Source organism: Ascidia mentula, chromosome 3 (assembly GCF_947561715.1).
Source record: "Ascidia mentula chromosome 3, kaAscMent1.1, whole genome shotgun sequence".
Lineage (NCBI taxonomy): Eukaryota > Metazoa > Chordata > Ascidiacea > Phlebobranchia > Ascidiidae > Ascidia > Ascidia mentula.
The window spans coordinates 19,898,913-19,923,926 of NC_138568.1; the positions used below are offsets into that span (position 1 = coordinate 19,898,913).

Consider the following 25,014-nt stretch of genomic DNA (forward strand, 5'->3'; position numbering starts at 1 on the left):
CTAATGAAACTTGCCACAATCTTTGGTTTTCCCAGTTTGACAAAAACAGTCGTCACTTTTATCGGGACAGTCGATGACGTCATCACACACACTTGACCTTGAGATGGTCATAGGGTCATTTGTACATTGGAAGCATGAACGATGATTAAAGGTCCCCAAACTTCGAATGTCTCTGCAAATGACACCAGTCAATTCTATCTTATCTCAGCGAAAGGAATTTTCAACCAACCACAACAGTTTACAAATACCTGGCGTCTCCATTCTCCGAAGTGTAACACAAATCAGATTTATCATCACAATCGGCAATGCCGTCCCATAGAAACATCTGCGGAAGATCGCAATTCCTGCCATTCCGAACACATTTGAATCCATGTCCATTATTCCAGTGTTGGAAAGCTGGACAGTCATTGCAAGGATCGCCATCACAAACAGTCGAACGTTTCCAACAATCTGAATTCGGACACTGGAAGTGGGAGGGACAGAGGTACTCACATGGTGAATTCCCCAGACAATGAGCAAGCTTGTCGCAGATTTCATTTTTTGAGATACAGGAAATGTTGGCTTGATACAATGTGTTGTAACAGACTCCATTATTGTCGAAACAATTACAACGTGGTTTTGAACTAAATAAGATTAATACATTATTTGCATCAACAAAATAAAAGGTCTTTTCAAAACTACAAAAATACCCTATATTGTTATTGTTGCTCTGCCGAGGGAATTTCTTATTGCAACTGGCTTCATCACTCATATCAGGACAATCTATGACGTCATTACAAACACTTGACCTTGAAATGATCATAGGGTAATTTGTACATTGGAAACACAGTCGTTCGTTCAGGGATGAAGAAGTACGAATATCTCTACAATAACAAATTTGTTTATGGATGCCATATTTTGCCACAAGCAAGCAGTTAAGGCTGTTCATTTTATTATTTATAACCATTAATATTGACAATAAAGTTCATATGACTAAAATTATTTTTAACTCTGCAAACGTTTCGTTTTCACTGCAATAGGAAGAATGATGCCCGTAAACACACCTATCCAATGGCGTTGAAAAGAAAATGTAATGTATCGTAAGAACAGGAGCACAGAGGGATAGTTGAGTCTGGGTCAATGCTGGCAAGTACGCATATGCAAAACACAATCAAAAACGAAATACCTGACATCTCCATTCTCCGAGGTGTAACACAAATCAGATTTATCATCACAATCAGAAATGCCGTCCCATAGAAACATTTGCGGAAGATTGCAATTCCTGCCATTCCGAACACATTTAAATCCATGTCCATTATTCCAGTGTTGGAAAGCTGGACAGTCATTGCAAGGATCGCCATCACAAACAGTCGAACGTTTCCAACAACCTGAATTCGGACACTGGAAGTGGGAGGGGCAGATGTCACACAGCGTTTTTCCAACACATTGGATCTCTCCCTTGCAAAACTCCTTCACTCTTAGGGCGCATACTTTATTTGAATCCCAGGAATCAAACGTGTTGTCGCAACTGTAACAAAAGTAATGTATTACGTCATATAACATTAGTTTCGCGACATATCGCGTTTGTAAATGTTGAAACATGAAGAGCCGTCAAAACTAATATTCTGTAAATGTTGTAGGTTTGGTTTCAAACAAATCAGAATAAGGCCAAACTATCAATGCATGACTGGGTATGCAGAGGTTGGAAGTTGATGTGTGACACAACCTACAACCAACAACTTTATAATAACAAAACATACAGAGGTTGAAAAATACAGATAAAACAAAATACAAATATACGAAACAAGTATTTGCCATTATAAGGCCTTGACCAACAAACTTGTGCTAAATGCTGCCAACTCGTTTCCATTGTAACCACAGTGAATGTTTATGACATCATAAGAAGTGGATAGCAACGGGGTTAACTTAAAGCACATGTGTTATAGGCGTCACATCACGTCATGAGCATTGTGAAGGAAGTTATTTTAAGCTTGCAGATATTTGTAAATATGTATTTACCATAGTAACTGTTGATAAAGCACAAGCTGTCGACTTCTAGCACGAACTTCACGGCTGTCATAGGGAGTTATGAGAGTATGAATTTGCGAAAACAACTGTCTGTGTTTTTGCATGGCAAAAAATCTTGGTTTAGTTATTCTAACACGTACGTTATGGCAAGTTCGCTATTTAGGTGACAGTTTTGCCATGTTTAAAAACTAATTATCAGGCCTTTTCAAAAAGAGCATTGAGCGACACTTAAGGAATTTGTCGGAAAGTATTTGACACCATTTTCCAAAGGGGGCGAACTTTGAATCCAAAATCCATTTGCACCAAATGTCGAAGAACTAACGCATGCAGAATTGGTGAAAATCTGGATTCTATCACATTCTATCACAAGTGCGGACGGAATCAACAAAATGTTTCGTAATCGTTTCCTTGACGAAGTTTTTTTAACCTTTCGGAAAATCCTGGCAATTTAAAATCTTCGCTCTTTTTTGGATCTTCAAGTTTTAAGCATTTCTGGACTATGTCCAATTGTTGCGTTTATTTTAATACTAAGGCCCGCGTACCTTCTATGACGTAACACAACATGTTTGTCGCTCCCACACGATTACCTTCAGTTGTATCTTAAATATGTGGTCGTTTTAAGCTATATTTTTGTTTTTTATTTATTTGCAATTTGTGTTGCATTCATTTTTGTTGAAATGAATGCAACACAAATTTCCGTGTTGCATTCATTTCAACAAAAGCCTAACCGGACAATTACATCTAGATTCAGTCAAACTATAAGGTAAACTGGATAAGAAACAATTAGTCAATGCTTGCTGCGTCAGAAAAATAGCATTTAGGGCGAGAACCTAAAAAGCCTGGGAGATTTACACCTTTGTGTTGTTTACGACATTATTCAATGATTTTAAGGCTGGTATTTGAACGGAGCCAGGGGAAATGAGATGGTGATGTGAAATGTTGTTTCACCAAAGAAAGTTTCACCACAATCAGGGACATTTTACACTTTAATAAAAACCTACAAAGCATATCCAGATTGAATCGTGGTGTTCAGCCTTCCATGTTATTTTATGATTTTGTATACCTTGTGTCCGTCAACGACTTTGAACGCATGCGGAGGGCGCCTCTAGTGTTCCTTTATTTTAAAGGTGTTTTTTGTTGCTATGAATTTTTTCTGAGTGGTTGTTCCGCAATCTTCATTTGTATTAAAATAATACAATTACCTTGAGGAAGCCTTGTTGAATAACAGGCGAAACGTCGGTGAATAAAGTTACGTTTTATCTTTGCCAGAAGTACAGATTATGCCTGGCAGCAACAAAAACATCATAAAATAATACAAGAAACAACATATCTCAACATGTGGGTTTTTTGAAACTGCTTGGGTGTTTTACGCTCGACCATTACTTCTGGGACAACTCAGCTATCACGAATGTATGGAACATATTTAAGTGGTTTCACCTGATGTAAGGACTGGTGAGGTTTTTAGGATAAGTGGGAAAGTTGGTAGGTTTCTCATCACTTCCGTCCCTGCATACGGTATTATCCGAATCATCATCACAAAACCACATAGCCCCCACCTCCCTCCCACCATCGCAAGTGAACACTGCACAAAACACATGAACATTAATCGATTTAAAATCATTCAGCAACATTTAAAAACCCAAGTATATGATATTTAAAATTTAAATTTAGTGAAAAACTAAAAAAAGTCTTTGTCTTAGAACCCGAGGGCTTTTCTTGCTCTTCAGCTAATAATCGTAAAACAATCCATGGTTGTTTGTGAATAACTCCTGTTTGTATGTAATAACCAAACCTATCTTTGGGACACCCCCAATACAAAGTGAAATAACAACAAATATCCCTAGCTGATGTTCGTCTGCAACCTGTGTTCGTTGTTGCGTGAATGAAACGTGAGAAATCCTTAAATTGTTCTTTTTTTGATGTAAATTAATCGAATATTCTGTTCTTCCCGCACGAACCGATAACAAATGCCTCCAGGATCGGTGGAAATTCCAGGTTTAAAGCTGGTGGATTTTGCCCTCGTTCGCCAGACTTGAAACACACGGTTATTCCCCAGAACTATGAGGCCATTTATGCATCATGATTATTGTTCGTGTGCACATAGAAATTCTCGTGCAAAATTTATTTGATTTTACTTGTAGAGATCAGTGCCGCAGTCCAAAGCTGCATGATTCCAAGTTTTCTCACCCGAACCTTATTTTAATAGATTAAGAGAGATTATCATTGGGTCACCCTTAAACGGTAGCTGAATAAAAAATTAAGTAAAAACAAAATGCATACTTTGAGCCGAAGTGAGTGAGATCAGGATTCCAGCAACAACCACCTCCATCCAATACCTGATAAAACACAAAGAGTTTCTATCTTTCATTGTCATGTTCCTATATTGTCTTTGGTCTAACAAACCTTGCTCCCATGTTTAGTCTGAAATCAACAAGACGGATCCAACCCTGTCGTAAATCCAACCTCTGATCAATCAACAATTGCAAAACAAAATGTTTTAATATATGAGCAAAAAAGCCATATTATTCCAAAGTAATTTGTGTAATTATTCACAAAGTCAGCTTTCTCTATAAACCATCTCTTAAAGGGACATTTTGTCTTTAAAAAAATAATAAGGAATTCAACATTTCATTTTACTCTCGTACCTGCTCGAACCCTAACTAATAAAATATTGTAACCCCCTGCCTGAAGTTTGACGAATTTTTTAGCAAAAAACCCTAATTAATAAAATATTCTAACCCTACATCAAAAATATTTGTCAAACCCACGAATGTTTTTCAGAAAGATTAAAAACCACTTTTTCTACGTAAGCAATCTTGCGCTTTTAAGGTTTGGATGCGCTTTCCAAAATATAAATCTTGGCAGCAACCAAACATAGACAGACATTTTTATACAAATGACATGAATTTCTTTTACCGCCTGATATTCATAACTGACATTTCCTAATTCATTTTCTTGCCCTCGTCTGGTGAACATCCTGGCAAATTAAGACGTCGTTGTGTCAGATGAATTATTGGTTGCATTAAAAATTCCCAATCATTACTAACGTTGAAAAGGTTTTCCTCATCATTTGTCAATTAAAGGATTTTTTCGTTTTGGAAATACGAATATCTTGATGGTGAAGCCCACCTCGTTCGTATGCCAGTGTGTTGTAATATTGACACATTGAGATGCACGCATCAAACACTGCTAAAAACACTCTATCCAACAACTCTGAAACACAATAATTTAAAAGGGAAAGTTTCTGATTGAAATCAGCTGGTCAACTGGAAAACTACACGAGTCGACATCAGAAATGTTCTGTTTTCAAATTATCAGCTTCCTATCCCAATAAATTGGTGTCGGTGATTGAAAGACCATGTTCAGTAGAGGGCGGGATTCTGGCAAAATTAAGGAATCAAAGACAAGCAATAACAACGATGCGTGCCATGCGTGACGCTAAAAGTTATCTGTGAGTTGGTGATGTTCAAAACTTAGCCAGTTAGGAGCGAACAACTTAGACCTAAGGATGAAGTGTTAATTTCTATGGTCTCACTCACAACAAAACTTTTTGAATTTTCTTTGCTTCTTTGTGACGATTTGTTGTTCAATGGAAGTATGTGATTGTAAGGGGGAAACCAACACCTTATGTCGTCATAGTAGGTGTCAATGCATGTGGACCTTGAAAGTTTGCCTCTTCATATATTTTTTAGGTGGCTGGGCGAAAATTGTGTGACGTAATAGCCGCGATTGTGGTCGCAAGGTGAGCCATGCATGCGCCGGACAAAGCACGCCAGTGACAAACTTTAATATCAATCTTAATCATCAGTTTGTCGGCCTTCGCAGCGTCTTGTCAGTATTATAACATATCCCAAATATAGTGTCGGTTTGTGAAGCGGACAAAACACATACAATCTCATACCCCTGTATCTATAGCAAAACAGTGGAAAGATCATTTAGTGCACACCACAACAAACCCAACAACGCATATATATAAATATGTTGTATAGGAACATGCTGATTTAAAGGCATATGGGAAAGAAGCAATCTTCCAAATTAGGGCTTGGATATGATTTCCAAAATATAAATCTCGGCAGCAACCAAACATAGACAGACATTTTTATACAAATGACATGGATTTTTTGCCACCTGACATTTATAACTGGCATTTCCTAATCCATTTTCTTACCCACGTCTGGTCAACATCCTGGCAGATTAAGACGCGTTGTGTCAAATGAGTTATTAGGTGCATTAAAATTTCTCAATCATTACTAACGTTGAAAAGATTTTCCTCATCATTTGTCAATTGAAGGATTTTTATGTTGGAAATACGAATATCTTAATATGAAACCCACCTCGCTCATATGGCAGAGTGTTGTAATATTGACACATTGAGACGCACTCATCAAACGCTGACTTAAAACACTCATTTTCTATCCAACAAATCTTAAAAACAAGCAATAATAAATAGGTACCATGCTAGTGATGTTCCCAGTTCCAAATTATCAGGCCCGGCCAGATCCGGATAGTTATCAATCAAATCCGGCCGGATAATTTGGATCCGGCAGTTTGTTAAAACCGATTCGTGTATTTTATCAGCAATGGCAAAAATGTTTGATTGCCAAACAGAATGCTATGTTAAGTTATCTTATCATGTGTGGAACAAATAATATGGTATAACAAGTCAGGAAAAACCTTAATAACAAATAACAGAAAAATCTGAAGTCGGCGAGTATCACAGACTGGGTCCCAAAAACGAGTAATTTGCGAAATGTTTGAGGGTTTTTAGGACAAAAATGCTTTCCCAACTATCCGGTAAAATTAAGTGTATTATCCGGCCGGGTCCGGGTATTGAAAATTGGTCCATATCCGGCCGGGTCCGGGTACCCGGATCAGGCGCAAGACATCACTATACCGTGCTTAAAGCTTGGTTTTGATGGTTTTCAAAATTTATTCACAATAATTTATCCTATGGGATTGTGTGGGGATATTTATGGTCAACCCCAAAATTATTTACGGGATTTGTGAACACAATGGCGCTGATTAAAACAGTCGGTGAATGTTTTGTTGACTTCTTCCCTTTAAAAAGATGCAGTGTAATGTTGTTTTTGTAAAAAATTAAATTTTAACCTTGCCGAAGTTCCCTGTTGCGTATCTTTTATGTCATTTATTAGTCTCGAATCGGGTCTTAACAATATTATTTATGATCGATGGGAATCCTATTTGATTAGCGCATTTGACAATAGATCGCACGTGAGTTCTAATTGTTGTGTTTTCCTAACCTGACTTTACTTGAAACTTGATGCAAACATTCCAACAATATTTATTTACCACGAACAATTTTGAATACGAAATTGACATGCGCAATTATACCAACGCCAAACTAAGTGAATTTACGAACTGAGGAGAGCACAGTACCGCTGCACTGCCCCGCTCCACCTCAGCTAAACGCACTCGGAAAGTTTCATTATTTAAACCGGAGAGAAACAAAGCGAACGAAGTGTAGAAAGAAAGGCGATCCAAGGACTAACGGTCAGCAAACAGTTAACAAAAGACGCACTCTCACACAAAACAATGAAGGACTTCTCTAAGGCGACACATTTAAGCTGGCCAATAAAATCACATAAAAACACAGCTGTTGCGTAGAAACTAGTAACGAGATCTAATCACGTGAGAAAGCAACCGTTACTATACATTTTGAAATGAGATGCTGGAAAGGCGCTACCTATGAATGCCTTAACCCAAAAACCCATGGAAAGAGATTCCGGACATTGATGACGAAACTGGCTGTTATGTGACCATAGTTCATATTTCCAAGAATGCAAACGTTGCTATGTAACGTAAAATTACGTTACATTCCCGTTCCACTTTCCCGCAGATTATTATTTCAACACCAATCTTCCTCTTCGACAGCGTGACAACTGATTTCCTGCACGACAAATGGGTGATAGGGAAAGACCGCTTCTGGCATTTTTAATTGTGTGAAGTTTTGTACCGTAATAAGCGTTTTTTTTTTCAGTATAGATCGTATTGCAGGAGCAGTGGGAATGATAAACACTGATTACAACGCATACACCTATGTTTTGGCAAATCTTTTAAGCAAGGTGGTAACAAAAAGTATTAATTTTCATTCCAACTCTAAGAGATAGTGTAATTACTTTAATTGCATAGGATGAAACAGAAATTACCGGGTTTGCGGTTGTAGCATTGAAAACCTTCACTCTCAATGTATGAGTATGAGTTTGAAACGTTTACTTAGAATATGATTAACAGCATCCTAGCTTTGGATTTCCTTTCCGAAGTTATCAACTCTACGTATTTGGATAATTTCTCTGAATAGTATAAGTGTTAAAGCTAGCCACAGAGCTTGTGTTGGTGGCTGCCATGCACTGTTTTATCTGGTAATAACGAATTTATCGGCCGAACAGATGAAGTAGCTATGATCGCACGTGTTGTTGGAGCTATGGAAACCACCATGAAGGTGGTCACGATTGAAAAATAAAAATTTGCTATCTACAGTTTGTAAGGTTATATAGATTATATTGTGCGTTGTAGAATTAACATGTAGTGAATTGTGGTGACAAGCATCAAATACCGAATATTACATTTACTCCCTCCGTCATCAAATATGTTCTCACACCCGACGAGTACGTCATAACGGTTCGGCTCGTTTAAACTCACACACACCTGGCTGAATCAAATGAAGGTACATAGGTAAACTTCGTATACCAGGAATGACAACACGTCATAAAGTAAGTTATCAAGCGAAGTGTAGAATTTGCCTTGGATCTTGTCGAGGATGAAGTCACTATCTGTCAGTGGTTTGTAGCTGGTGAACTTGTGTAGGTGGAATAATCCATCAACAACATCCGAAACTGGAATCGACTCACCGAGTTTCGTTTTGTTTCATTTCAGAATTACTTCCTTCCAAAAGCAAAACACTTTACTGCTACGTATTCAAACGATTCATCAATGCATAGTTTAACTTTGCCAGCATTTACTCCAAACGGCGATATGCTGGGTGGAACACACCAAAAGCTATATTATTAAAATTCCCTTGCAACAAAAATTTCCTCACCTAAATTAATTTTTCTGTTTTTTCTTATTTTGTGCTTTTAAGGAGTCAAGAAAACAAGAGGCGGCAGTGGCCATCGACACCACTTAATGACACTCACCTGGTGTATTTCCTCCTAGCACTCACAGTGAGATCAGAAATTTTGTTTTTGTAAAATTACTTCATGCCTATAGGTGCAAAAACTTACAGCGAAAGATACTGAACAGAAAAGCCAAAGCTCACAGCACTGACTATGCGCACAGCAGTGTTCTAAGGGTGTTTGTGATGATAGGCATATTAGCTTTGGCTATTCAGAGTCGTTTACTCCATCCCCAATGTCCGTTGTTGGTTAATCTTCGAATACAATCTTAATTCACATGAAATCATTTAATTTGCTATCAACGTGTTGGAAAGTGCTCATACCTAACAAAACATTATGTGGTCAACGAACGCAACCTTCTAGATACAAACTCGCTTGCATCGAGGAAGAATTCTTTATCAGGATATTCAGAAACCCGTACAAGTCGAATTTGTCTGCAGTTAACTACCGGACTCAGAAGACAAAGTCGACACGCATGTTACAGAAGATGAGATCAAAGAAGGTTGCATTGAAAGCTTCATAGCAGTTCCATGTTAATAAGCTGATAACGCAAAGCACATGCATTCTTAATAGGCAATTCCTGCTTTTATCCGCAGAACTCAACGCAGAAAGATTGGCAGAAAAATGAACATCCGGTTAACAAACCACCAGGGAGTGTTAACATACCACCAGAGAGTGTTAACATACCACCAGAGAGTGTTAACATACCACCAGAGAGTGTTCACATACCACCAGAGAGTGTTGACATACCACCAGGGAGTGTTAACAAACCACCAGAGAGTGTTGACATACCACCAGGAAGTGTTAACATACCACCAGAGAGTGTTAACATACCACCAGAGAGTGTTAACATATCACCAAAGAGTGTTAACATACCACCAAAAAGTGTTAACAAACCACCAGGGAGTGTTAACATACCACCAGAGAGTGTTGACATACCACCAGGAAGTGTTAACATACCACCAGAGAGTGTTAACATACCACCAAAGAGTATTAACATATCACCAAAGAGTGTTAACATACCACCAAAAAGTGTTAACAAACCACCAGAGAGTGTTAACAAACCACCAGAGAGTGTTAACATACCACCAGAGAGTGTTAACATACCGTCAGGGAGTGTTAACATACCACCAGGGAGTGTTAACATACCACCACCGAGTGTTAACATACCACCAGAGAGTGTTAACATACCACCAGAGAGTGTTAACATACCACCAGAGAGTGGCAACATACCACCAGGGAGTGTTAACATACCACCAGAGAGTGTTGACATACCACCAGAGAGTGTTGACATACCACAAGAGAGTGTTAACATACCACCAGGGAGTGTTACCATACCACCAGGGAGTGTTAACATACCACCAGAGAGTGTTGTTAAGCAAAAAAACAAAACTCGTTCTTTACTACGAGGACATCGCGGCCAATGCAGTTTTCAACGTGAGAAAGTTACGAAAAGCGTTAATTGGTACAAAATTTTGTTGCTCGAAATGTTGGCTAAGAGCATACTTTAAGTTGCCAAAATGATCGGTTTTAAATAAATTTAGCTCACAAAAAGCGACAGTTGTAAGAAAATTTTGTTACGGAAAACTGTTAGCTGGAACAAAATTTCGTTACAAAAAGTGTTAGCTGGAACAGAATTTCGTTACGAAAAGCGTTAGTTGGAACAAAATTTTGTTACGAAAAGCGTTAGCTGGAACAAAATTTCGTTACGAAAAGTATTAGCTGGAACAAAATTTCGTTACTAAATGCGTTAGTTGGAACAAAATTTCGTTACGAAAAGCGTTAGTTCGAACAAAATTTCGTTACGAAAAGCGTTAGTTGGAACAAAATTTCGTTACAAATAGTGTTAGCTTGAACAGAATTTCGTTATAAAAAGTGTAACCTGGAACAAAATTTCGTTACAAAAAGTGTAAGCTGGAACAAAATTTCGTTACGAAAAGCGTTAGTTGGGAACAAAATTTCGTTACAAAAAGTGATAGCTGGAACAGAATTTCGTTACAAAAAGTGTAAGCTGGAACAAAATTTCGTTACGAAAAGCGCTAGTTGGAACAAAATTTCGTTACGAAAAGCGTCAGTTGGTACAAAATTTTGTTACTCGAAATGTTGGCTAAGAGCATACTTTAAGTTGCAAAAATTATCGGTTTTAAATAAATTTAGCTCACAAAAAGTGACAGCTGTAAGAAAATTTTATTACGGAAAACTGTTAGCTGGAACAAAATTTCGTTACAAAAAGTGTTAGCTGGAACAGAATTTCGTTACGAAAAGCGTTAGTTGGAACAGAATTTCGTTACGAAAAGCGTTAGTGTTAACAAAATTTCGTTACAAAAAGTGTTAGCTGGAACAGAATTTCGTTACAAAAAGTGTAATCTGGAACAAAATTTCGTTACGAAAAGCGCTAGTTGGAACAAAATTTCGTTACGAAAAGCGTCAGTTGGTACAAAACTTTGTTACTCGAAATGTTGGCTAAGAGCATACTTTAAGTTGCCAAAATGATCGGTTTTAAATAAATTTAGCTCACAAAAAGTGACAACTGTAAGAAAATTTTGTTACGGAAAACTGTTAGCTGGAACAAAATTTCGTTACAAAAAGTGTTAGCTGGAACAGAATTTCGTTACGAAAAGCGTTAGTTGGAACAGAATTTCGTTACGAAAAGCGTTAGTGTTAACAAAATTTCGTTACAAAAAGTGTTAGCTGGAACAGAATTTCGTTACAAAAAGTGTAATCTGGAACAAAATTTCGTTACGAAAAGCGCTAGTTGGAACAAAATTTCGTTACGAAAAGCGTTAGTTGGTACAAAATTTTGTTACTCGAAATGTTGGCTAAGAGCATACTTTAAGTTGCCAAAATGATCGGTTTCAAATAAATTTAGCTCACAAAAAGCGACAGCTGTAAAAAATTTTGTTACGGAAAACTGTTGGCTGGAACAAAATTTCGTTACAAAAAGTGTTGGTAAGAACAAAATTTCGTTAATAAATGCGTTAGTTGGAACAAAATTTCATTACGAAAAGTGTTAGCTGGAACAAAATTTCGTTACAAAAACCGTTAGCTGGAACAAAATTTCGTTACGAAAAGCGTTAGTTGGAACAAAATTTCGTTCCTTAAAGTGTTAGTTGGTACAAAATTTTGTTACTCGAAATGTTGGCTAGGAGCATAATTTAGGTTGCCAAAATGATCGGTTTCAAAAAAATTTTGTTACGGAAAACTGTTGGCTGGAACAAAATTTTGTTACGAAAAGTGTTGGCTGGAACAAAATTTTGTTACTCGAAATGTTGGCTAAAAGCATACTTTAAGTTGCCAAAATGATCGGTTTTAAATAAATTTAGCTCACAAAAAGCGACAGCTGTAAGAAAATTTTGTTACGAAAAGCGTTAGCTGGAACAAAATTTCGTTACGAAAAGTATTAGCTGGAACAAAATTTCGTTACTAAATGCGTTAGTTTGAACAAAATTTCGTTACGAAAAGCGTTAGTTGGAACAAAATTTCGTTACAAAAAGTGTAAGCTGGAACAAAATTTCGTTACGAAAAGCGTTAGTTGGAACAAAATTTCGTTACAAAAAGTGATAGCTGGAACAGAATTTCGTTACAAAAAGTGTAAGCTGGAACAAAATTTCGTTACGAAAAGCGCTAGTTGGAACAAAATTTCGTTACGAAAAGCGTCAGTTGGTACAAAATTTTGTTACTCGAAATGTTGGCTAAGAGCATACTTTAAGTTGCAAAAATGATCGGTTTTAAATAAATTTAGCTCACAAAAAGCGACAGCTGTAAAAAAATTTTGTTACGGAAAACTGTTGGCTGGAACTAAATTTCGTTACAAAAAGTGTTATTTAGAACAAAATTTCGTTACTAAATGCGTTAGTTGGAACAAAATTTCATTACGAAAAGTGTTAGCTGGAACAAAATTTCGTTACAAAAACCGTTAGCTGGAACAAAATTTCATTACGAAAAGCGTTAGTTGGAACAAAATTTTGTTACAAAAAAGTGTTAGTTGGTACAAAATTTTGTTACTCGAAATGTTGGCTAGGAGCATACTTTAAGTTGGTAAAATGATAAGTTTTAAAAAAATTTTGTTACGGAAAACTGTTGGCTGGAACAAAATTTTGTTACGAAAAGTGTTAGCTAGAACAAAATTTCGTTACGAAAAGCGTTAGTTGGAACAAAATTTTGTTACTTAAAGTGTTAGTTGGAACAAAATTTTGTTACTCGAAATGTTGGCTAAGAGCATACTTTAAGTTGCCAAAATGATCGGTTTTAAATAAATTTAGCTCACAAAAAGCGACAGCTGTAAGAAAATTTTGTTACGAAAAGCGTTAGTTGGAACAAAATTTCGTTGCGAAAAGTGTTAGCTGCAACAAAATTTCGTTACGAAAAGCGTTAGTTGGAACAAAATTTTGTTACTTAAAGTATTAGTTGGAACAAAATTTTGTTACTCGAAATGTTGGCTAAGAGCATACTTTAAGTTGCCAAAATGATCGGTTTTAAATAAATTTAGCTCACAAAAAGCGACAGCTGTAAGAAAATTTTGTTACTAAAAGCGTTAGTTGGAACAAAATTTCGTTACGAAAAGTATAAGCTGGAACAAAATTTCGTTACGAATAGCGTTAGCTGGAACAAAATTTCGTTACGAAATGCGTTATTTGGTACAAAATTTTGTTACTCGAAATGTTGGCTAAGAGCATACTTTAAGTTACGAAAAGTATAAGCTGGAACAAAATATCGTTACGAATAGCGTTAGCTGGAACAAAATTTCGTTACGAAATGCGTTATTTGGTACAAAATTTTGTTACTCGAAATGTTGGCTAAGAGCATACTTTAAGTTGCCAAAATGATCGGTTTTAAATAAATTTAGCTCACAAAAAGCGACAGCTGCAAGAAAATTTTGTTACGAAAAGCGTTAGTTGGAACAAAATTTCGTTACGAAAAGCGTTAGTTGGAACAAAAGTTTGTTACGAAAAATGTTAGCTGGAACAAAATTTTGTTATACGAAATGTTGGCTAGGAACATACATCAAGTTGCAGAAATCATCGGATATAAATAAATTTAGCTAACAAAAAGCGATAGCTGTAAGAAAATTTGGTCACGGAAAAGTGTTAGCTGGAACAATATTTTGTTACACGAAGTGTTAGCTAGGAACATACGTTAAGTTGCAAAAGTCATCGGATTCAAATAGATTTAGCTCACAAAAAGCGATAGCTGTAATACAATTTTGTTACGAAAAAGTGTTGGTTGGATTAAAATTTTGTTAGAAAAAGTATTTGTTGGTAAAAAATCTTGTTACGGAAAGTGTTATCAGGAGCAAAATTTTGTTGCACACCTGTAACAGAGCTTACACATTTTTGGTTTTCATTGCTTGTCTTTTACTGGCATCTTATATTTGTGTGCAAAATTTCAAGTAGCTTGATATAAAAATGTTCAAATCACGTTCGGACAACTGTAAAATTTAATTCATTCCGCCGAACCTCTGCCACGAAAGTTTGAAACATACGTTTTCGCCAAACAATAAAATTCTATAGGACATACGCCAATTTGGTTTTATTGCTTGTTTTGTACTGGCATCTTATATTTGTGTGCAAAATTTCAAGTCGCTTGATATAAAAATGTTGAAATCACAGACAGACAACTGTCAGAATTAGTTCATTTCGCCGAACCTTGGCCACCACAGTTTTTAAACATACGTTTTCGTTTACGAAAAAAATTCCAAAAGACATACGCCAATTTGGTTTTCATTGCTTGTTTTGTACTGGCATCTAATATTTGTGTGCAAAATTTCGAGTCGCTTGATATAAAAATGTTCAAATCACAGGCGGACAACTGTCAAATTTAGTTCATTTCGCCGAACCTTAGCCACCATGGTTACAAACATGCGTTTTCGGCAAACAATCAAATTCTTTAAGACGTACGCCAATTTGGTTTTCATTGCTCGTTTTGTGCTGGCATCTTATATTTGTGTGCAAAATTTCAAGTCGCTTGATATAAAAATGTTCAAATCACAGGCGGACAACTGTCAGATTTAGTTCATTTCGCCGAACCTTAGCCACCATGGTTTCAAACATGCGTTTTTCGGCAAACAATAAAATTCTATAGGACATACGCCAATTTGGTTTTCATTGCTCGTTTTGTGCTGGCATCTTTTATTTGTGTGCGAAATTTCGAGTCGCCTGATATGAAAATGTTCAAATCACAGTCGGACAACTGTCAAATTTAGTTCATTTCGCCTTACCTTAGCCACCATGGTTTCAAACATACCTTTTCGTTTACGAATAAAATTCTAAAGGACATACGCCAATTTGGTTTTCACTGCTTGTTTTGTACTGGCATCAAATATTTGTGTGCAAAGTTTCAAGTTGCTTGATATAAAAATGTTCAAATCACAGGCGGACAACTGTCAAATTTAGTTCATTTCGCCAAACCTTAGCCACCATGGTTTCAAACATGCGTTTTCGGCAAACAATCAAATTCTATAGGACATACGGTAATTTGGTTTTCATTGCTTGTTTTGTACTGGCATCTTATATTTGTGTGCAAAATTTTAAGTCGCTTGATATAAAAATGTTGAAATCACAGACAGACAACTGTCAGAATTAGTTCATTTCGCCGAACCTTGGCCACCACAGTTTCAAACATACGTTTTCGTTTACGAAAAAATTTCCAAAAGACATACGCCAATTTGGTTTTCATTGCTCGTTTTGTACTGGCATCTAATATTTGTGTGCAAAATTTCGAGTCGCTTGATATAAAAATGTTGAAATCACAGGCGGACAACTGTCAAATTTAGTTCATTTCGCCGAACCTTGGCCACCACAGTTTTTAAACATACGTTTTCGTTTACGAAAAAAATTCCAAAAGACATACGCCAATTTGGTTTTCATTGCTCGTTTTGTACTGGCATCTAATATTTGTGTGCAAAATTTCGAGTCGCTTGATATAAAAATGTTCAAATCACAGGCGGACAACTGTCAAATTTAGTTCATTTCGCCGAACCTTAGCCACGATGGTTACAAACATGCGTTTTCGGCAAACAATCAAATTCTATAAGACGTACGCCAATTTGGTTTTCATTGCTCGTTTTGTGCTGGCATCTTATATTTGTGTGCAAAATTTCAAGTCGCTTGATATAAAAATGTTCAAATCACAGTCGGGCAACTGTCAGATTTAGTTCATTTCGCCGAACCTTAGCCACCATGGTTTCAAACATGCGTTTTCGGCAAACAATAAAATTCTATAGGACATACGCCAATTTGGTTTTCATTGCTCGTTTTGTACTGACATCTTATATTTGTGTGCGAAATTTCGAGTCGCTTGATATGAAAATGTTCAAATCACAGGCGGACAACTGTCAAATTTAGTTCATTTCTCCGAACCTTAGCCACCACAGTTTCAAACATACGTTTTCGTTTACGGATAAAATTCCAAAGGACATACGCCAATTTGGTTTTCACTGCTTGTTTTGTACTGGCATCAAATATTTGTGTGCAAAGTTTCAAGTTGCTTGATATAAAAATGTTCAAATCACAGGCGGACAACTGTCAAATTTAGTTCATTTCGCCGAACCTTAGCCACCATGGTTTCAAACATGCGTTTTCGGCAAACAATCAAATTCTATAGGACATACGCCAATTTGGTTTTCATTGCTTGTTTTGTACTGGCATCTTATATTTGTGTGCAAAATTTCAAGTCACTTGATATAAAAATGTTCAAATCACAGGCGGACAACTGTCAAATTTAGTTCATTTCGCCGAACCTTAGCCACCACAGTTTCAAACATACGTTTTTGTTTACGAATAAAATTCTAAAGGACATACGCCAATTTGGTTTTCATTACTCATTTTGTACTGGCGTCTAATATTTGTGTGCAAAATTTCGAGTCGCTTGATAAAAAAATTTCGAGTCGCTTGATCAAAATTAGTTACTTCCGCCCGACCTTAGCGACCATAGTTTGTAACATGCGTTTTCGCGCAGCAATAAAAAACTAGAAGACATAGTCCAATTTGGTTTTCATTGCTCATTTTGCAGTGGCATCTAGTATTTAAGTGCAAAACTTCAAGTCGCTTGATTCAACTCTGAAAATTAGTTAATTCCGCCCGACCTTCGCCAACACAGTTTGTAAAATGCGTTTTCGCGCAGCAATAAAAAACTAGAGGACATAGTCCAATTTGGTTTTCATTGCTCGTTTTGCAGTGGCATCTAGTATTTGTGTGCAAAATTTCAAGTCGCTAGATTTAAAATTGTTTATAATATTGCAGGCGGGATTTCTCAAAATTAGTTAATTCAGCCCGACCTTAGCGACCATAGTTTGTAACATGCGTTCTTGCGCAGCAATAAAAAACTAGAGGACATAGTCCAATTTGGTTTACTCTACTCGTTTTGCAGTGGCATCTAGTATTTGTGTGCGAAATTTCAAGTCGCTTGAAGCAAATCGACAAACAAAACGTCATGACGAGATCAATAGATTTAATTGGACTCGCGGAGCAGTTTAAAATCTGATATTGAAAAATTCAGTACTGCAGAGTACTCTGACAATTTGTGTCGGTAATGCTACCGCGATGAGTCTCAATTAAGGTCGGCTGACTTGCTGGCTAGTTGCCACTGAATTGTCTGTTCACCTGCGCTCTCGGCTGAGATGCAGACAGGCAGAATAATTGTAATTGTGGTTTATTGATCGAATCGAAATCAGAATTAGGCTTGTTGAAAATAGCATAGCATGGAATAGAATTGAATCAAATAGAATAGAGTGGTATGAAAGACGAAAGCGTTATTGTACAAACTGGAAGCCACATGACGTGCGATGTAGTGAGAAAAAGGCAGTGTTTTCGTAAATGCCATGTGGATATTTAATAAGTGGATAAGTCTCTAGGGCATTATTTAAGATGGAGTGTCCCTGTCAAACAAAAACTCCCCCCTATGATGGAACACGGGAAAAAGTCTTATCAAAACATCTTTACGCATGCGGCTTTGAAAAGCAATTGCGAGCACATTGTCACTCCCTCAAAATAGTTACCAACACTTCAAAGGCGGTTTACATCACACTTCCTGCAGTACCACCAGCTATGCATTCAGTCTTCAAACATAGAGACGTTAAAACAAAAAGCTATAGGTTTAATAGACAATTTGTTGTCACTGATGGTCGGACTTACACTAGACCCCGGAAGAACTTACGCAACCTTGATACTTAAGAGGTTTATTAGAGACTCATAGAAGCTACACGCAATGTTTTCACTGTTCAGTGTTCACTTCCATTATTTTTTGTAAATAATATTCATTTATTTTCATCACTGTATGCTCTAACAGCTGTGCCTTGTTGCAACAACGTTGTTCATCACTGTAGTGTATTTCTTTTCTATGTAACTTCATATTCAATAAATCTCTTCACTTCATGTAAATTTATTGCTTTAGTACAGACTTGAGAATTCCAAACTAATTAACATATCAAATCAATTAAAGTGTGGGATTTTCAACGCCAAAATATATGGACCTCTACCTCCATCTAACGGTTTTCCAATGTTGAGACTCGACTTAAAAAATTATGTTCCGAAGTAGTAAAGGGTGACAGAGTAGAGAACGGGGAGAACTTCCTTCCTGTCTCTCTGCTACTCTTTCCGGTTAGGGAGACAGGAAAGAGTACTCCTTCCGTTCTCTTTCGTATGCATTTCAAAGGGGGCCATGTGTCAGGGAGATACTCACAGTTACTCATGAGCCTTCCGGTCTTGATTGGGAGTAAAATTAGATTCTCCTATTGTTTGTCTCTTTCCGGTGTCGCAATCGTGATTCTATTTTTATCTTGAGGGTGTGAACTTTGTTTGAGATGTCCTCGCCAAGGAATTCGAGGTCACACGCAGTTCACTGTGTGGTCGTGTGGCGTTTGTGAAACTATCTGGTGAATTGTTTCCTGAATGCAACCGGTTCCCAATGCCTTCACCATGACGTCACGGGAGATGCGACGAGATCAACAAACAATTGTTTGTCGATCAGCTGTTAATTGTATCCGCTAGCGAAAATTCAGCGTGCCTCGTTTTCAGAGCTCTTGAAAAGCATAAACATACAAAGACTTGGTACATCGTGCGTTCGTATTGCCCCTCGCTTGACCCTTTCCAATAAGTTGGATTTGCAAAGTTGGGAGTATTTAGGGTCAAGGTCTTCGGTGACCTGAATACCCAACATTGACCTGATTGCGTGTGGATTGTTTTCGAGCATGGAGCACTGACATGTTCGAGTAGGTAGTTGCCATCTTTATCACAAGACCGATGTGTCAGATTTTTTGTCGATCGGCATTTTTTGTCGGGCCACTTGTTCGACCTCTGTTTAAATCGACCCAGCAAACGTTACCTTAAAGTTTCTGGACTTTGTAGTCACATTACAGTTGCAGTAATTACAATGGCGAACACGTCTCTTTTTGCTACGAAAGCAAAACGCTTTTGGGCTTGGGCAACAAACCTCAACGTCTTGGTTAGATTTGACGTTTAATCGTTCAAGACTGTTGGATAACAGATCCTTGTAATATAATGAGCGATGGGTTTCGAATTTGAATCAATCGTGACGAGTGACATATCATAAAATGTGCCAATCGCAAACCTCCTGTCTGTAAATTCGATTGGTGGGCCACAAGATCTTAGGTGGCTGAGGTCGTGCATGGATTGTTAACATATATAGTATTGCTGTGTTTGTGTAGGTGAACGATCCTGAATGCAACCGGTTCCCAATGCCTTCACTATGACATCACGCGAGATGCCTTCACGATGACGTCACGCGAGATGCGACGAGATCAACAAACAATTGTTTGTCGATCAGCTGTTAATTGTATCCGCTAGAGAAAATTCAGCGTGCCTCGTTTTCAGAGCTCCTGAAAAGCATAAACATACAAACACTTGGTACATCGTGCGTTCGTATTGCCCCTCGCTTGACCCTTGCCAATAAGTTGGATTTGCAAAGTTTGGAGTATTCAGGGTCAAGGTCTTCGGTGACCCTGAATACCCCAACATTGACCTGATTGCGTGTGGATTGTTTTCGAGCATGGAGCACTGACATGTTCGAGTAGGTAGTTGCTATCTTTATCACAAGACCGATGTATCGGATTTTGTGTCGATCGGCATGTTTTGTCGGGCCACTTGTTCGACCTCTGTTTAAATCGACCCAGCAAACGTTACCTTAAAGTTTTTGGACTTTGCAGTCAAATTACAGTTGCAGTGATTACAATGGCGAACACGTCTCTCTTTGCTACGAAAGCAAAACGCTTTTGAGCTTGGACAACAAACCTCAACGTCTTGGTTAGATTTGACGTTTAATCGTTATTGCCCCTCGCTTGACTCTTGCTCATGAGTTGGATTTGCAATATTGGGAGTATTCAGGGTCAAGGTCTTCGGTGACCTTGAATACCCCAACATTGACCAGATTGCGTGTGGATTGTTTTCGGGAATGGAGCACTGACATGTTCGTGTAGGTAGTTGCTATCTCTATCACTAGATCGATGTGTCTATCGCGGAGGGCTGCCCTCAACATGGATTCATAATTTTAATGACATCACGCTAGACATATCCTGTTTACGTTGACTGGTCGGATTTTCTGTCGATCGGCATGTTTTGTCGGTTCACTTGTTACGCTTTTTTGCCACCCGTCATGTGTAACATGTACTCGTTAATGTGATGTCCAGCTTTGATTATCTTGCCAATTCAGGTGGAAAGATCGCTTACTTCGTGATGTTTTCTCGCAGTCCAATGTGTCCTAACCCTGAGGCAGTATGATTGATGTCATCATTTTAATGACATCGCACAAGCTGTGGCACCACCTATTCCAGGGTGACTGGTCGAACATTGTTTCGGTCGCGTGAAGCGCATCGTGAAACGTTGCTTTTCGGAACATCATGCCTATCCAATGTTCAGATGTCGTGCAAGTCTTTTTTGCTGTATATTGGCACGTGCATCTTTCTAAAATCTATCACTTGATTTACCGCCACGTCTGTTTGAATCGATCCAGCAAACGACACGTTAAAGTTTTTGGACTTTACAGTCACATTATAGTATGCTGTGAATACAGTGGCGAACACGTCTCTCTCTCTTTGAGTAGGTGAACGATCTGTATTACAGGTCGAATGGTGTATCGCGACGGACGCTGTCTGAATGGTTTTTAATGACATTACGCTGGTCACTTAGTTATGTTTTGTCGGTCACATGTTTCCTTTTTGCAACTTTCGGGACCAAATACTTATGTAACGATCCAGGGATGGTATACGATCGACAAGAAAATGTTCGATTCGGGTCGAGTTTTTCGCAAAGTAGTTTGCCTAATTGTCTTGCGTTACTGAAATATATTTTCCAAAGACAAAACAAAATCAGACGCCATCGATTAGTTATAGTAAAACGACGTGTTGGCCACCCTAAGGTGTAACATACATTCGTAAACTGATGATGTTTAGATCTAGGCGGAATAACCAAGCGGTATGGCATTGCAAAGTACTCGAATTATCGCTTACATTGCCTGCTATTGGTCCTAATTATGTATCTTGTAACCTTATCCATGACATCAGCAAAACGAGAGGATTGAAGTAATGCGTGGAGTTTTATGTGTCATTATTAAAGCTGTGTCTGTGACAATTGATATTCCACGTATATGTTGCGTTACTTGGTCGTAAATGTTCAGGAATGCGCTTAAAGTGCAAGTAACACGGTCATGGCAACTTTGCGTAAAACTAATGGTTTATCCGCAATAAACATATTTCGAAAGTATTTCGGTGCTACGACCAAAAATCGTAAACCTGCGGCGACCAAAAATTGTAAACCTTTTGCGTTGTAGCGAAATTGACGCCACGTAAGGCGCTCGTGTCAAAACAATGCATTGTTTACATAGGAGAAGGCACCTTATATTGCAGATATCGAATAGTTTCAAACATAGAAGAATCCATAAATTATGTTACGTCTAAGGTCGGGACAAGGTTTCACATCATACAAAAATATGTCCCTGTGACGTCACAAATTCATTGCTTATCTGCCCCTAATTATGGGAAAACGAAAGGGTATAGCAGCAACGACACTAATCTGTACTTCGATAAGACGGAGATGATGCGTTTGTTTGCTCAGTGACATTACATGACGTAATTTTGTGTGTGATGTCACAACTTTAACCTTATTTTTGTGTTGGGCAAGTGCCTGGGATACTCTAGCTGAGGCTAATCGCGCACGCGGTTCACCATTAATTTAACGTCATGGTCGTGTAGTGTCGTTGTTGGTCCATCTGGTGAATTGTTTCCTAATGCCTTCACGATGACATCACGGGAGAGGCGACGAGATCAACAACAGTTGTGTTTCGATCAGTTGTTACTTGTATCCGCGGCGAAAATTTTGCATGCCTCGTTTTGAGAGTTCACTCGTTGGTTGAAAGGCACATACATACAAAGACTTTGGGTACATCGTGCGTTCTTATATCCCCTAGCATGACTTGTCAAAGATATGCAATGCATTCGTATGGTGCTTTTGCTGTTGGATGCACAGCCGCAATATATTTATCCTATGTATTATTCGCTTGTAATAGATTGTCACGACTTGTGTGTTTTTTCAATTGTTGTGCCATTTCAAGAAAATGCTACATGTCATTAACATCAAAATACTTCATGTCACTAACATAAAAATACTTCATGCCACTAACATCAAAATGCTACATGTCACTAACATCGAAATGCTACATGTCACTAACATCGAAATGCTACATGTCACTAACATCGAAATGTCGTATAGCACTAACATCAAAATGTTACATGTCACGAACATCAAAGTGCTCAAGTGCGGCTTAACGCACCTTCTGTTTTGTATTTGCCTGCTTCCGTTTCAGAACACCAATATTCCATACAATGGTAAAATACAACGAACAAAAACCTGGTGGTCTACGAAGCGGCACGTAAGTTCAACGAAACGCGATGTAATTAAACTATGCTAGGCAATTCGCTTGTTTTGCAGATGTCATAGATAGACAAGATACAAAGTTAGGACAAATCGCGGGCAATACAAGCGATTAATCGTGGTACTTTTTCATCTTGATTCATGACATAACCTATGTATTTGATTCATGACATAACCTATTTACACTTTGCCACAAGTTTCATTTCCTACGAATAGAAATATGTCATTGAAATTGCATCATGTTCGTCGTTATTTTTGCTTGCAGTAGAGGTCATGACGATGCTGAGTTCTGACGTTGATTCCTGTGAGAATGTAAACCTCTCCATGCGCATTTTTACATGTCCGCCTAAAGGGTTAAACCTTATTTTGCCAAGTCACGCGCTGTCGCGTTCAATTCTGTCCATCTGAAAATTGTCTTGTAAATTGAGAGTGATGCAACAGGCATCTACCAAATGTCTTAGCAACGCCAAACCGCCTGGTTAGTCACCCTGGATCTGGATTCATCATTAAAAGAATGTACGTTACATTTTACGGTTTGACAATACGTTGATCAAGATTGATCAACCGATCGTTTAACTGGAAGATCGCGTCTGATTTTGTTGTGATTTTCGCCAATATATTTCAGTATCGTAAGGCGACTAACCGCAAACTACTTTGCGAATCTCGACACAAATCGAACGTTTTCCTGACGATCGAATTCGCTGCCATGTTGACCATCCCTGGTACATATCGTCACATGGCCAGAAAGTCGCAAAAAAGGAAACAAGTGGCCTACAAAACATGGCGATAGACGGGAAATCAGCCCAGACAACTTGAACAGGACATGACCAGCGTGATGTCATTAAAATTATGAATCCATTCAGACAGCATCCCGCCGCGATGCATCCTATCGGTCGTGTGATGCTGATAGCAAATTAACCGACAGTTCTCTATATGCCCGAAAACAATCCACACGCAATCTAAGTCGCCGAAGACCTTGACCCTGAATACACTCAGCATTGCAAACCCATCGTACAAGCAAGGGTCAAGCGAGGCCAGTAAGAACGTACGACTAACCGAAACGCCGATTCTGGCGAGAGACATAAGGATGTACAAACGTCTTTGTATGTATGTTCCTTTCTTTAGGTCTTTAAGCGTCCATATTGCAGTGATTAAAAACATGCTGCTAATTGTTGTCAGCAAGTTTAACCGCCTATAACTATATTTCTATAGACGCAAGACGAAAACCTATACTGCGCGCTTAAACGTATGCAAACTGAAACGCTCGCATTCAAGCCCCACCTGTGATTTACTACAACGATACTTCTCAGTTTGAAATCGTAAATTTGTATTCGGATGATTTGCGTGGTAATGATTTATTTGCGGAGCGATTTGTATCGGATTTCTGAGTACACGGACATGAATTATTTCTGGGTGTTTTGTGTCTGACAAGGGGCATTTTCTCTCTGTATTTTTTTTTTATTCCACGTGGAAAAGGCGTCAAAACAACAAACATCGGCACAAAATCCCGTGACAAGGCGCAAAATATTCTGTGACGATAAAATACTCTGTTCTACAATGTGTCGGCTTCCCCCCAACCTAAAATTTTTTATTAAATTTAATTTAATTTTAATAAATTTAATTCAAAATTTTTTAAATAAAAATTTTTCTAAATTTACTTCAAAATTTTTTAAATTTTTCTAAATTAAAAAACAAATTACCAAAAAAAAAAAATTAGCCAAGTTTACCGTGGGCACGCCATTGGCGTGCCACGGTTAAATTGAGCGGGGAGTAAAAGACCCAACCTATATAAAGAAAAAAAATTAGGACATTTGGGAGTCACGCATGTGGAAGGGTCTGCATGTTAGAGAAACAAGCGAATCCGGTATCTATCGGATTCGTCAATCTCGCGAATCGCACCAAACTGAGAAATATATCGTTGTAGTAAATCACAGGTGGGGCTTGAATGCGAGCGTTTCAGTTTGCGAACGTTTAAGCGCGCAGTAGGGTTTCGT

At 38.0% G+C, this 25,014-nt stretch overlaps 1 protein-coding gene across 1 annotated transcript; it reads right to left on the minus strand.

The window, feature by feature from the left end:
- Window positions 1-21,264, minus strand: LOC145895906 (uncharacterized). The gene is made up of 7 exons (XM_082984684.1): window positions 21,079-21,264; window positions 4,411-4,472; window positions 4,288-4,343; window positions 3,445-3,589; window positions 1,166-1,507; window positions 249-863; window positions 1-172 (listed from the first exon to the last, which is right to left on the minus strand). Exons 1-7 carry the CDS (start codon window positions 21,262-21,264, stop codon window positions 1-3), a joined length of 1,578 nt encoding a protein of 525 aa, XP_082840810.1.
- Window positions 21,265-25,014: the final 3,750 nt, after the last annotated feature.